Source organism: Malaclemys terrapin, chromosome 24, assembly GCF_027887155.1.
Source record: "Malaclemys terrapin pileata isolate rMalTer1 chromosome 24, rMalTer1.hap1, whole genome shotgun sequence".
NCBI classification, from domain to species: domain Eukaryota; kingdom Metazoa; phylum Chordata; order Testudines; family Emydidae; genus Malaclemys; species Malaclemys terrapin.
The window spans coordinates 15,247,804-15,261,604 of NC_071528.1; the positions used below are offsets into that span (position 1 = coordinate 15,247,804).

The following is a 13,801-nucleotide window of genomic DNA, read 5'->3' on the forward strand; positions in this document are numbered from 1 at the left end:
TCCCCAGGGGAAGAGCATAAAAGGGCCTGGCTAATCCCCCCCCCCAGGCACCCCTGTGCCACTCCCCAGCTGGCACTTGGAGGCGGACGTTGCTAATTAAACCCATCCCTCCAAGGCTGAAGCTCCAGGGTTCACACACCCCGCCCCCAGCATTAAGCTTCCCATAAGAGCCCCCTCCACGGGCTGCGGGCTGATGGAGCTACCCAGGGCCGAAAGGTATCACTGGCAGAGCGAGCGCAATGCGGAGAGCACCAGAAATACAGAGACGAGAAATCAGCAAGCTCAGAGCACCCATGGACTGCCCTGCTCCCTGCAGCCCCCGCCCCGGGGTCACCGGGCCGCGTGTGGCTAGATTCCAGACAGCAGGCCTTAGGGCGTACCCAAGTGCCCCCGGTCATAATTACCGGGCTGGAATCTCTCCAGGACAACCTGCTGTCTCAGTTGAATTCTAGATTCAGCAGCCACCTCCTTTAGCTAAACACTGTTTAGAAAGGGCCCTGATTGCTGTGGGCTTTCGGGGATCTGTAACGTCCTCTCTCTCTCTTCATAACCCCCCGCCCCACAGCAGCTTTGGGTTTCTCTCTGTACCGTTCTCTCTGCCCCGCTCTGTCGCGCAGTCCTGTAGCTTAGCTCCTGTAGGGGCCCTTGAAAACACTGGAGTGCGACGTGGGTTTCTTAGACTAGCGCACAGGAACTGCCAGGCTGGATCAGACCATTGACACATCCAACCCAGTACCCCCCCCCCCCCCCGACAGAGGGCAGCGTCACATGCTGCAGATGGTCTGCAATGGGCAGCACTAGGATAAAATTCCCCCGGGGAGGTTCTCTCCTGACCCCCATTAATTCGGGATCAGCTGATGCCCCGGAGCCAGGAAGATGTTCCATCCCTTCCACACTTGGAGAAAGATTTTTCTCTCAGCTGAAGCCTTTTATTTTTGCCCCATAACTTCCTAATCTCCATTTTCAACAATGGCCTGGCGGTAGAGGGAAGCAGCATGAATTAATGGTGAGCACAAGAATCAGGACTCCTGGGTTCTATTCCAAGCTCTGTTGCCAACAGCCTTAAGCAGGGCACTTCCCCTTCCTGTGCATCAGTTTCCTATTCTGTCGAGTGGTAGCAGGCATGGGGAGGGAAGAGGCTGCAGATCAGTTTCCTGTTGAGGAGAAATCAGTGATACGGAATCTGGATAGTTTCCAAGAGTAATTCGTTTATTTACCCTATACTTGCCAGTCCTGGAACAGAGGTGGCCACAAACAGCATGCAGCCAATCCCCTTTGTCAGGACTCTCAGCCCAAACATCAATGCCTGGCTGCTTGGGAGCAACTCCACCCTCAGAAATTACTCTAGTTACAAAGGTTACAGCAGGGAACAAACTCCTGCTGTTTGCAACAGCTCCCCCCAAAGCTTGTGCATAACAAAACTAAAAACAATGCTGTGTTTCCTCAAGGATGGTACACAGCTCACAGACTGAGACAAAGAACTTGTGAGGCGACGTGGAATGGCGCCACCTGGTGACCACCCACCATAACATGAATACCCTGCAGTTCACGTTTTTCCACCAGCCCTGCACAGCCTTGGCATTTTCAGATTCCGCATTTCCCCCAGCTACTTTGAGAGCTGTGTTCCTCTCCCCTAGAGAATCACCCTGCCCTATACTTCTTGGTTCCTCTTCCCATGCATGGCTGTGCAGTGAGTTATACACTGCCCCACCCTTCCTCCTTGCACACCTGTTCTACCACCCTCTGTGTGCCCCCCTCCCAGCCTTCCTGCTCCCTGGCCTCTCTTTCTGTTCTGCAGTTGTTCATCAAGAAGGGATATCCGTGAGGAGCAATCTGAGCTCTGTGGCTGGGGAGGAGGGGCTTGGAGTGGCTGCATAAATTGCTTTAAAACAGAAGGGAGAAGAAATAAGCAAGGCAGGCTGCGCTCCCCTTCAGGGATAAAAACCCGGCGTCAATACATCTAATTATGTAAAGCCATAAACTGCTTTTATCCCCTTCATAAATGACCAGGTAGTGAGTTGAATCACTTGTTGAGGGCATTTGCTGAAGCAGTTTATCCCTCTGGAGAGGGGCTGATTTATAGACTGAATGAGAGGACTAAAGGGATCGCAGGGAGCGTGTGCGAAGCAGACACTCCCAGACAACCATTGTTATTAAAATCTTATGAATGTATTTTTTCTATTGTGGTAACACCTAGGAGCCTCAGACACGCACCAGGAGCCCGTTATGCAAGGCGCTGTACTTTATTATTATGCTTTTATTGCTGGGGATAGAATAATAGACTATCAGGGTTGGAAGGGACCTCAGGAGGTATCTAGTCCAACCCCCTGCTCAAAGCAGGACCAATCCCCAACTAAATCATCCCAGCCAGGGCTTTGTCAAGCCGGGCCTTAAAAACCTCTAAGGATGGAGATTCCACCACCTCCCTAGGTAACACATTCCAGTGCTTCACCACCCTCCTAGTGAAATAGTGTTTCCTAATATCCAACCTGGACCTCCCCCACTGCAACTTGAGACCATTGCTCCTTGTTCTGTCATCTGCCACCACTGAGAACAGCCGAGCTCCATCCTCTTTGGAACCCCCTTCAGGTAGTTGAAAGCAGCTATCAAATCCCCCCTCATTCTTCTCTTCTGCAGACTAAATAACCCCAGTTCCCTCAGTCTCTCCTCGTAAGTCATGTGCCCCAGCCCCCTAATCATTTTCGTTGCCCTCAGCTGGACTCTGTCCAATTTGTCCACATTCCTTCTGTAGTGGGGGGACCAAAACTGGATGCAATACTCCAGGTGCGGCCTCACCAGTGTCGAATAGAGGGGAATAATCCCTTCCCTCGATCTGCTGGCAATGCCCCTACTTATACAGCCCAAAATGCCATTGGCCTTCTTGGCAACAAGGGCACACTGCTGACAGGATCTGACAGGCTGAGAGCAGCTGGGTTCAGCTTGGGAATCTCTGACACCCACATGACTCCAGCGTGTCCTATTCTGCTCAGGACACTTTCCTGGGGATCCCCTCTGATCCACAGCTCCCCCGGGCTGAGCACTGCGATGTCCGCTCCTGCCTTCCAAAGGAGATGGATCCGACAGCATCTCCTTGGAGTCCCATGCTCCTGCGTGCTCTGGCTCAGGACGGATGCGTGCGTAGGAGAAGGGTGAGCTGAGTCATCTGAGCACAGGCCTGGGAGCTGGGAACGCCTGCGTTCTAATCCCACTACTGACACCAGCTTCAACCTTGGGCAAGGCATGTGTGACTCTGTAAACCGGGGATGAGATAATTAATTTCTGTGCTGTACTTTATGGGCCATGGAATAACAGCCAGCCCCACAAAGTCACCGGGCCACCACATGAGGAGGTGCCCAATTCCTGCCAGCATAAGCAGGCACCAGGCCATTGCCTGGGCCAGAAGTCTGCTCCTGCCTGCGTACAGGGCGCCAGGCAGGAAAGTCATTCCCAGCCCACCTCCAGCCCTCACAGTGATAAACTCCTCACCCACCTAATCTGCCACCAGGCAGCACAAGCATGGGGCTCCGGGGCTGTAACGCTCTAATTCTCCTCCTGGTGAAATGGCTCTCACGAACGCCCAGGCTAACATGCTCGGCTCTCCTGACAACTCTGACGCAAGAGACGTCTGGTAATAATTAATGCTCCTCATTACGGCCGTTCTCTACTTAGCTTAATACCCAGTGACCCTGCTTTGCAATCCTATTAATGCTCTGCCCCTCTCATGACATTGCTCTGCTCTCTGCACCAGGGAGTGTGCGGATGGGTTTTCACAGTGCAGGCCACGCGGAAGGCACGGTGAGGGGGCCATGTTTTATTCATATTTCATTTCAGTCTCTTCCTACGCTCCTGTTCTGGCACCTGAGAGAGATGCTCTGGGAGCCTAGGGGGCTGGAACACAGAGCCTTTCACCTCTAGGTCACAGGTTCGAATCCAGCCCCATGCTAAGGGCTCGCTCCTGGCCTGGGGGGTGGAATGAGTTTGATGGGTCTCAGCCCCGTGATCCCGAGCAACCCTATGATAACAAAGCAGACTGAAAAGCCAGAGGACCTGGTTTGGGGAGTGGGGAGCTGGGAAGATGCCCTAGGTGCAAAGCCCCCGCTGCCAGTGAATGCACAGCTGGCCTCAGTGTGTAGGGAATTTGCATGCTGAGCCGAGCTCCACAGCAAGGCCCATGCTTTGGACTCACCCCACGGTCCCCACTCGTCCAGGCTGGGCCCCACCCTCACTGCCGCTTCCTCCGGGATGTTTGGAAGCTCAGACTTTATCTTTCTACGCACCCGGTTAGAACTCCCCACGGGCCTCTCACCATCTCCTCTGGCCTCGGGCACTGCCCCCTCCTCGCTGGCGGGAGGCTTCCCAGCTGACTCCAGTCAGAAGGGCAAGGGGAGCAGTTGTGTGCACCAGGAGCTCCCAGGGTCCTTGCACTAGGCACACGAGGGTGCACCATGGTGCATGTGGACCCTGCATCTCCCCTGCCGCGGGTGAAGTCACGGCTGTGGCCAGTCAGCTGTGCCAAACCTCTCTGCTTTTGGACACTGCAGTTGCCAGACCTCCTGGGACAAATCCATGTCGGCGGCAGGCGGCAGGCGGCTCTGAGCCGGCTCCCGGCAGCAGGCAAAGATCTCCCTGTCAGGGCAGGTGGAGCCCCCAGGCCTGGCAGAGCCATCAGGCAAGGCCCACGTGGCTGGGCAATGAGACGGGTCTTAGGGAACAGCAGCGCCCCTCTGTGGACTGCTGGGAAAGGAGATGCTGGAGGGGAGAGGAGCATGTGGGTGCCTGGGCCTGGAGTGACGTTAATGACATGGGGGGAGGGGGGAAGTATCCCTTGCAACTCCTGCATTTCAACCACTGCATCCTCCCCCGCTAGTCAGCAAGGAGCAGAGCCGGCGTCTCCACGCTGGGCCTGCCGCTGTTACCAGTTATTTAGTGTCTAATTCTGCAACTTGGATACTAAAGCTGAGTCTGGTTTTATTGTCCCCAGCACGAGCCCTGCCAGAAGCCAGCGATTGTTCTGATTGTTCATTACGAACCATTGCTGCCTGTTAACGCTAGTTAATGCATTGTTATTGGCTAATTATCACGGGCGATTTGTTACTGGTCATTAGCAGTTTATTCTTTGCTATTTTTTATCAGGGATCGTTAATACTGATTCTCTCCCGAAGTCCTCTCCATGCAGGGCCTTGGGAAGGTGGTTGTTTGAGAAGTTACTGCGCGAAAGGGGCTGGTGGTTGAGGCTGTGCGGAGCAGAGAGGGTCTCACCCCCAGGAAAGGGAGGGAGGGCAGGGTGCGGTTCCCAGCGCCCCCGGCCTCACGTTCTGTGGCTTACTAGGCAAACTCCTGCTTCTGGGGGGAGCTGTAAATGTAGAAGCACATCACACCCTTGGCCTCCCAGGGGGTGCACTCATTGGAGGGGCAGAGGGGCCTTATCAACTGAGGCAGAGTTTGAGGATGTCATCCGGGGAGTTCTCCACAGAGCCCAGCCGGGCCACAAGTTACGCCCCCAGAAAGTTCCCTCAGCCCAAGGAGGGGCTGGGGAGGCCCATTGCTCTGGGAATCTGAGCGAGTCGAGTCGCAGAGCCGGCAGGGAGGATGTGCCCACTGGGAACTGTAGGGAAAAGGCGGACCCCTTTGCTGTGGCACAGTCCCCAGAGGACGGGGACCCGGGGGAAAAGTCTGCAGGGGGCTGGCCGATGCTAGATGTGTTTCTATGCTGGGCGCACAAGCGGGTGCGCTCAGAACTCCCGTTTGTGCACATCCCTTGGGGAGCCACTTTCCACAGGCTGCCGAGTGGGTGGCGGTCAGTCCCCGAGGGGCTTCCCCTGGAAAACACAACGCACTTCTGGCAGTTTAGTGAATCTACAAGTTCTGCAGAGCTGGTGTTTGAGCCAGGGGGGAACAGCAGAGTGACCACAGGCTGCAGGCGGCTCTAGGAAGAGCCAGAGCTGCTGGGCTGAAGCTGAATAAAGGAAAACGTAAAGTCCGTGTAAGAGACGTTAGCCCAGCAGAGGGGACGGGCCGAGGCCATTCCCAGCACACTTGCCCCAGGCCTGAGGCTCGATGACGGACAATAAGCACCAAGGAGGGGCCTGGCTGGCACAGGCCACTTACAGCAGCATGGTCCCAACAGGAGACAAGCGGCTTCTGCGTCCCAGCCGCTAACGAAACCCGAGTGCCACTGTGCTCAGATAGAGAAGGCGGCTTTGGCCTGAGTCCCTGGGCATAAAAAGTGTCATGACTCTATTGACGGGAGGCCAGCGCTAGCTGAAACTGACCGTAAACCGCTTACAGCGATTGCCAAGGGGGGCTGGCAAACGCCCCCGGGCTCCCCTGAGAAGACAGAGATCAGTTGTTCAGCTCCAGTGGTAGGATTTGCACGTTGAATACAAACCCGGGAGAGAGCTGGTGATTACGGAGGCTTTTGTCAAAAGGGCTCTGCAGCCGAGTCCAAAGCTAGACGCTGTACATGTCGATCTGATTAAAAAACGCCTCTCCAGGCTCCGACAAACGCCGAGCTGCGCTGGCCAGATCCTGCTCGGGAGGAGTGATGGCTGGTAGTCACACGGCGCGGCTGGGCCAGCATATTCCCAGCCCCTAGCGGAACGCCCCACCTGTACTGGAGGCCGCTGGGCCCGAATTGCAAAGGGAGCAGCGCAGGCTGGCGGCTTGGGGAGCCCAGAACAGCTGCTCTGAGGGAGTCCCGGGAACTCCAAGGATTCATCTCAAGGCAGTAGAAGTAGGGTGAGCTCCGGCCTGGAATGGTTTTTTGGTGTGGGGGGAGGGAGAGGTCAGAAAAGGGGAAAAAACAGCGAGCGAGAGCAGACGGCGGCTCCCGCCCTCCCCCTGAAGCGCTACTGCGAGCAGGTGAAACAGGCAGTGGCAGAACCAGCTGGAGGCGTCAGAGGGAGGCTGCCCAGTGCTGGGGGGCAGAGAGGCCAGTCGCCAGCAAGGCAGCAGCCGGCACCAGAAAAGGACAGCAGCAAGTGGGTAGGGCCGAGTTGTGTCGTCGGGGCTCCAGGAACAGAGCTGAGAGGGAGAAAGTCCAGTTCAGGAGGGCGAGGAAAGACCGAGCTGGGGGAACAGCAGGGCTAGCCACAAAAGCCAGTAAGAGCCAAGGCAGAGGTGTAACAGGAAAAGAAGGAAAGTTAAAAGAAGAGGAGTGCAGATAAACAAGAGCCAAACTAACTGAAGAGTCTCTAAGAAATCGTTAGACAAACCTTGTTAACAAATGGCAAGAAAAGTCAAGCAAGAAGGAAATGGGAAGGAAATAAGCTGGGATGGAAGATAAACTGTAATGAAAGGGAAATCAACTTAGGAAAGGAGGCGGGAGTGAGCTGGAGTGACGATAAGGACACAGGAAGGACTGTGACACAGAACTTCTGGAGGGCGTCTGAAGGTATCCAAAGGGCAGTGCCAGGAACAGAGAAATTCTCTGAGAGCAAAGGGACCGTAAGACAGTCAAGAAGCCAAGACATGGCATCAAGGAACAGCTGTCCGTACTGAAGCTGGAACTCCAAAGAGAGAACTAACCAGCCTAGCAACTCTTCCTCCAGACTCTGGGCGTGCAGAGGCTGAACGCCGAGGAACTGAAAAGGGAGCAGACACCGGTGGGGTTTATCTTCTAGGGCACGGTATTTTCTAATTCCAAACTCTGTCATTCCATAAATGTTCATTGTTACCTATAAAGTGAGTTGAATTAAGATACTAGCAGATAATAGACACTAGATAAGAGTAAAGCTGATAGCAGTTAATATACAATAGAGCAGAGTGAGAGTTTGCAGTAATTTATGGGGTAAACCTACATAGCAGTTCCTGCTAAAACAACGAATTTTGATTTAGTTGGGATTATTCCCCATGTTATCGATTTATACTGTACCCCAACTGGTTGAGAGAACAGAATCTGGCCTCTTAGATTTCCTCTGCCTCCCCTCACTGCTCTGATTCTGAACACCCTCCATCGGGCCGGTTATGCTCTCACCAACCCGGGGAGGCACTCTCTGGAGGAGCTGGGATTTGCTTTCAAAGCAGCAGGATGGGGATTCCTGAATTGTTGCAGACGAAGATGCTGAAGGACACAGGAAGGTCATTTAGACGTAGAAAAATCTAAGCGAAGGGCCAGAGATGATTTTATACTGGCCTCAGACGAACAGCAACGTTCAGGAAGCTGTTGGAGCTTTTTGCCTAGACTAAAAAGTACTGGAAAAGCCAAGAAAAAGAGCCCCTGTTGGTGGCACAGGACAAACTGCCCCCCTGGAGCAACGTAGGCGTAGATTGATTAATGCTGGCTGGGGAAAAAACCCTGCACTCATCTCAGACAATTGTTCTCACTTCCCTGAGATCGCCTTACTAGAAGATACTCCTGCTAACCATGGGACTGAGCGTATCAAACCTATTTTTGCTAGACGCGGTGTGTATCACATCGTGATGTCTAGTGGTGGGCCGCAGTGCAGTGGGCATGAGTTTAAGCAGTTTGCAGTGAAGTTTGGGTTTAGACAGGTAACCCCTAGTCCACGTTATCTTCAATCCACTGGGCTGGTTGAAAATGGTGTCAGAATAATAGCGCGTCTAGTGAAAAAGGCGGATCCCTACTTAGCACTGCTGCCGTGAAGCCGGGGGTATCACCTGCTGACGTTCTGTTCAACAGGAAACTGACACCCGGCGCGCCGGCACTGTTAGAAACCGATGTCAGGCCTCACAGGGGACTTGCAGACGTCTACAGAGACAGACAAGGCAAACCGAAAATCTGGGGTCGCTGGGCGTCTCTGTGACGGGAAACAATGGCGCTCAGCAGCAGGGGTGTCACCAACAGGCGGCGCTGGCGTCAGATGAGGACGTACCCCCAGACAGACACATTCTCCAGGGGAATGGGCTGCACCTTCTCCAAATCCCAGAATGGGGGGAGATGAGGGGCACTCAGACAGGCACCAACCACGGCAGGGTGAGACGATGGAGCCCTAGGCCATGGCACTACCAGGAGAAGTGGGACCGGCCACATCCTGCCAGCAGCGGTGATGTTGTTCCAGGCAGCCCACAGGCCGAGACAGCCACCCTGGGCGCTCCAGACACTCGCTGAAGATCGTTGGCAGGGTTTGCCGCTGGGCTGGCTGTGACCACGTGCACACGTGCGTTATGGTCATGTTGGTTTAAGTTTTGGCTGGGGAGGGAAGGTGCGGTACTGGGGACTGTGCCGCTAAGGACTGAGCTTCCCAGAGAGAGTCTAGGCAGGGCGCTGGGACACTTTGTTTGTGCTGCACCTGCAGCTAGAACCCACCCGAACGCCAACAGGGGACGCAGGCCCCCACACTCCAACAGGCGGAGGGATACTGGGCTCCTCAGTGGGCAAAGAGAAACAGGCCCCCATCCGATGACGGGATACGGGACTCTACAATGGACAGAGGGAGATAAGCCCCCAGGATGGGTGCGGGGATAGGGACCCAGCAATGGGTTGAGTGACGTGGTGGATTATGGGTCACATGTTACAGGGGGAGGGTGACTAGGTGCTTACATAGGACAGTGGTGGTGAGCATTAGTGCCTGGCTGGGTCTAATAGGGTCCGCGTGCTGCCAGGACAGCCATGCACTCTCTGCCAGGCACATGCCCTCTGCAGCAAGGCCAAAGAGTTTTACAGTGTCATTGTCCCTGTTTTACAGATGGGGAAACTGAGGCACGGAGGAGGGCAGTGACTAGCCCAAGGTCACACAGAAAGTCGGTGGCAGGGCTGGGAATAGAACCAGGAGCCCTGACTCCCAGGCCAGGCTGCCTCCCGCTCCCAGGGACTAGATCTGTGACCGAGGAGGCTCCGGAGCTGGTGGGTACAACACGAAGTCATTCACCTCAGGGCACCGGGTCTTCTGCAGCCGAGCAGTGGCTACCTGGGGCCTGACGCATTGGCCTCTTTGGTGCAAGCTTTTACATCTCCGCGGGGTCCTGTCAGGGGTCTCAGCTCCCCCCCCTCGAAACACACCCAATTAGCAGTAACCACCAGGGAGACCAAGCCCCTCTCCCCTCCCCCATCCCACATACACACCCTGCCAGGTCAGGGCCGGGGCCATGTGTGGGCAGGGGGGTATAAGGGAGGTTCCTTGGCAATGCGTGGGGGGGTCATTCGGGGGCCCCACTCCACAGCACTCATTGCAGCTGGACAATAACCCTCCCCCCATCCTCCTGCATGGCTGCTCCTGCCAGGGGGCTGCATTGCACTGGGTTGGGGGGTGGGGGGCCTTCATGGAGCCAGACATCCTGGCAAAGCTTCCCCCACTTCCCCAGAGGCCTCACTGGCTTCCTTGAGAGAGGATTTCCTAGCCCGCCCCCCTCCTGCCCCCTTTGGGGAAGGAGCCCCCCTCCCCATCTGCCATCCCCTTGGCATGCGCTCGCCCGGCCCGGCATCACTTACCCAGCCCCAAGACAGGGAGGAGGGACAGCCCGAGCAGGAGCCAGCAGCCGGCATCACCCATCCCATTTACCATCCTTAACCTGCAAGGAGAGAGAGATTTTTGAAGACAAATTCTCCCCCCTCCCCCCGAGCTTGTAAATCACCAGCGGGCACCGCGGCCCCCGTGACACTCAACCTCCCCGGTGAGTAATGGAGAGGAAATGGCCCAGCGGTGCAAAATCATCTCCACGTAGGGAGCCAGCTTTCGACGGGGAGGATTTAATCCCACTCTTGGCGAGAAGACGCCCCTGGAGCTGGGTGCTGGGAGAGCAGCCCGTGCCCATGGGTGGGGTCAGACCGGAGGAGGGATCGAAAGCCATGGGCGAACAGCGCGCCCTGTGCAGGGACACAGGAACGGGCCACCCGCCAAATGAGACGGAGGAGCTGGTTCGTGCTCCCAAGGGAGGTTTGTCCCCCGCATGCCGCCGCTGTCTGTCTCTGCTCAGGAAGGGCCGGAGGCTGCAAACTGGGATTGATGGGCATGGGCAGAGCTGTGTGTGTGGTGCCCAGGGCTGGGAGAGCCCAGCCAGCCCCTGGCCCAACGTTTGCCCCTTTCTCTTCCTGCTGCTTGGGTCGATTTCAGGGCTCCAAAGCTACCTCCTCACCCTCGCCCATTGGTGCCGCTCTAGAAACACAAAAGGGTTAAATCTCAAGGTGCTTTGGACATTTCTTGTTCTCCCTGCTGGCCGGAGACCTGCAGCCCCAGCACAGAGACCCTACATGGAGGTGTCCATAAAAAGGGTGTGGGGGGGGGGCCAGGCTCAGGGGATCTGGGTTCAAGTCCCAGCTCTGCCACAGCCTCCCCATGTGATCTTGGGCCAGTCCCTGCATCTCCCAGGGCTTCAGCTTTCCAGCTGTAAACAGGGGATAATGTTTCACTCTGCCTCGGCCGCGCCCGGCACAGCGATGGACTCTCTGGCCCTCTCCCTGGCTAACGGGTGGTGTGCTGAGGGGATCAGCAGAGCCATGCCCAGCATCCGGCTGCCCTCTCCCCGCCTCCAGCTGGTATGCTCCAGATCTCCTGTTCCCGGCCTCCTGCTGGGGCTGCGCGTGCCGCACAAAGACAGCAACGTTACTTGCTTAAAATCTCCCATTAATCTGTTTTACTGCAGCGCCAATTATTATTTTCTAAATCATTTGCTCTCCAATCTAGGAGAGGAAGTTCAGACAAATCATTCTCCCATCACAGCATGCGGGGACGCAACTGCCGGCTGCTTTTACAACCCCGTTTGGCCTCAATGCGCCTTGCTGCTCTTTGTTCAGGCTACAAAATGCAGCAATTTTAACCAGACCGCAGTCCTCCTCCCGCCCACCCCCGCTGCTCCCCCACACAATGGCCAGCAGGGAGCAGGGGACCCAGCAAGGAGGCCAGGCCATTCCAGGAGCAGAGACACTAAGACCTGGGCTTGTAACTGCCCCTTTTGGGGATTCTTGTCCCGGCTCTGCAGCAGCTGGTGCTGTCGGAGGTGGGACGCTGGCTCGTGTAAACCCACTGAAATCAACAGTTGCTCTGGATTCACCCAGAGCAGGATGTGGCCCTGATGCTGGATTTACACCGGGATCATCGAGATCAGACTCCAGCTGCGATTCCCCCCCACCTCCGTTGGGGCTTCCCCTTCCCCTGAAGGATGGAGATCCTCCATCGGATGGCTCTAGCCATTGGCATCGGTTACTGGGGGGCCTTCCAGCCCAGGGGTCCACTCTGCTGGAGAAGGAGCCAGCAGCCCACGTGAGCAACCAGCCCTTCTGCAGAGCCAGCCTGAGACCGGTGCAGCTGGAGAATCCAGCCAGGCGCTGCCCCCGGATTCACAGCCACATCCCCTCCCGCTCCCGGAGCCCCCCTCAGTGCTACCTGGAGACGGGGGCAGGTGCCTCTCCCCTTGGGGAGCTCCAGAAGAGAGAATTGCGCCTGGTGAGACTCCATCATGCCCATGCGGGTAAGCTGGGCACCGTTTAATGCCAGGTTATGGCAGAAGGGCCGGCTTCTGAGGTTAGGATAAAACACCCTGATGGATGGATCAGAGTCTAGACCCACGAACACCGGCACTGGTTACTTGGTTTGCGTTGCCTCCACCCCTCTCCCACTGCAGCCTGTTTATCCCGGGGCTGGGCCGGCTCCCTGGCTGGCATCGAAGGGCTGGGAGTGGTAATGGGCACTGCGTGGGGAGGGGGGATTTCGAAGCGTCCATGGGTCAGGGCAGAGCTTGCGGGTGCTCATGAGAGGTTCCCAGGGCGCTGCAGCGAGGTGCGGTTTGACACGGTGCTAGGTGTGAACGCAGAGAGCCCCCAAAAGCCCCAATTTCTGGACATCTTCCCAGACCCCACCCCCAAATATTCCTAACCGCCCAGACAGCAGCCCTGTGGAAGGGTTCTTGCACCCGGACTCGCTAGGACACCATCTAGCCCCAGCCACGGCAGGAACCTCCCTGCCAGCTGGTCTCCATGTCGGGGCTGAAATGAGCCAAGCCACGCTGTTCCCAGGCCCCCGAGATCTCACCTTGTGGCCAAACGCCCCATCCCCTGCAGAGCCCTTTGGGCCAAGCTAACCACTCCTGCCCCGGGCACGGCAGAATGGGCCTCCCAGCGCAGCTGGGCTTTGCAGCAATTCCACGGAGCAGAGATTGGGGATGGGGGGTGGGCGTGTCCCACTGACACAGCAAATCTCCCCAAAGTGGGGGGCCGCCTGCCAACTCTGCCGCTGCCCCTCAATTCCGACCCACAGCCCCTGGCTATTCCAGCTGGGGCTCGTCCCTTCCAGGTCTGCCAATGCCCCTCAGTCCTAACCCACAGCTTCTCCCTCACACCTGTTCCAGTCCTGGGCTTGTGGGGGTCAGGTCAGGAAAAGCTGTCTGTCCAGCTGTGATCTCGCTGTGTTTCCGTCTGCCCCTGAGATGGGGAAACACGGGAGGAGACAAAGTCCAATAAATCAGCCCAACGTCTCCAAAGAAAAAGAGTTTGTGGAGAAACTTCACGGTTTAGTCAGTCCAAGGGCAGGTTTAAGAGGTGACTTGATCCCAGGCTGCCAGGGCCTCCCCCGGGAAGGGATTTCTGACAGGGGCTCTTCACTCCAGCTGACAGAGGCTGAACAAGATCCCAAGGCTAGAAGCTGAAACCAGACACATTCAGACTAGAAATAAGAAGCCAGGAGAATTAACCATCAGAACAACTGAGGCCGGGCTGCAGCGGGTTCTCCATCCCCTGGCCTCTTCACACCAAGGCTGGGCTGACTCGCTCCAGCTCGGGCCAGAGTCCTGGAGGCAGGAATCGCTCAGGGGAGATTCTGCAGGAGCTGGGACCAGATGGTCATCATGGGCCCTTGCTTCTGACTTTGGAATCCATGGTGCCAGCCCAAGGCCAGCAGGGCCTGCGTAA

General features: G+C 56.5%; 1 protein-coding gene across 1 annotated transcript in view; it reads right to left on the reverse strand.

Annotated features, from left to right (window-relative positions):
- NCAN (neurocan) overlaps nucleotides 1–13,801 on the reverse strand; it is a 77,011-nt gene that overhangs the window by 42,623 nt on the left and 20,587 nt on the right. Inside the window, exon 2 of the mRNA XM_054013879.1 lies at nucleotides 10,391–10,470. Coding sequence (XP_053869854.1) covers nucleotides 10,391–10,463 — 73 coding nt within the window. The 5' untranslated portion in view covers nucleotides 10,464–10,470. The remainder of the gene's footprint in view (nucleotides 1–10,390; nucleotides 10,471–13,801) is intronic.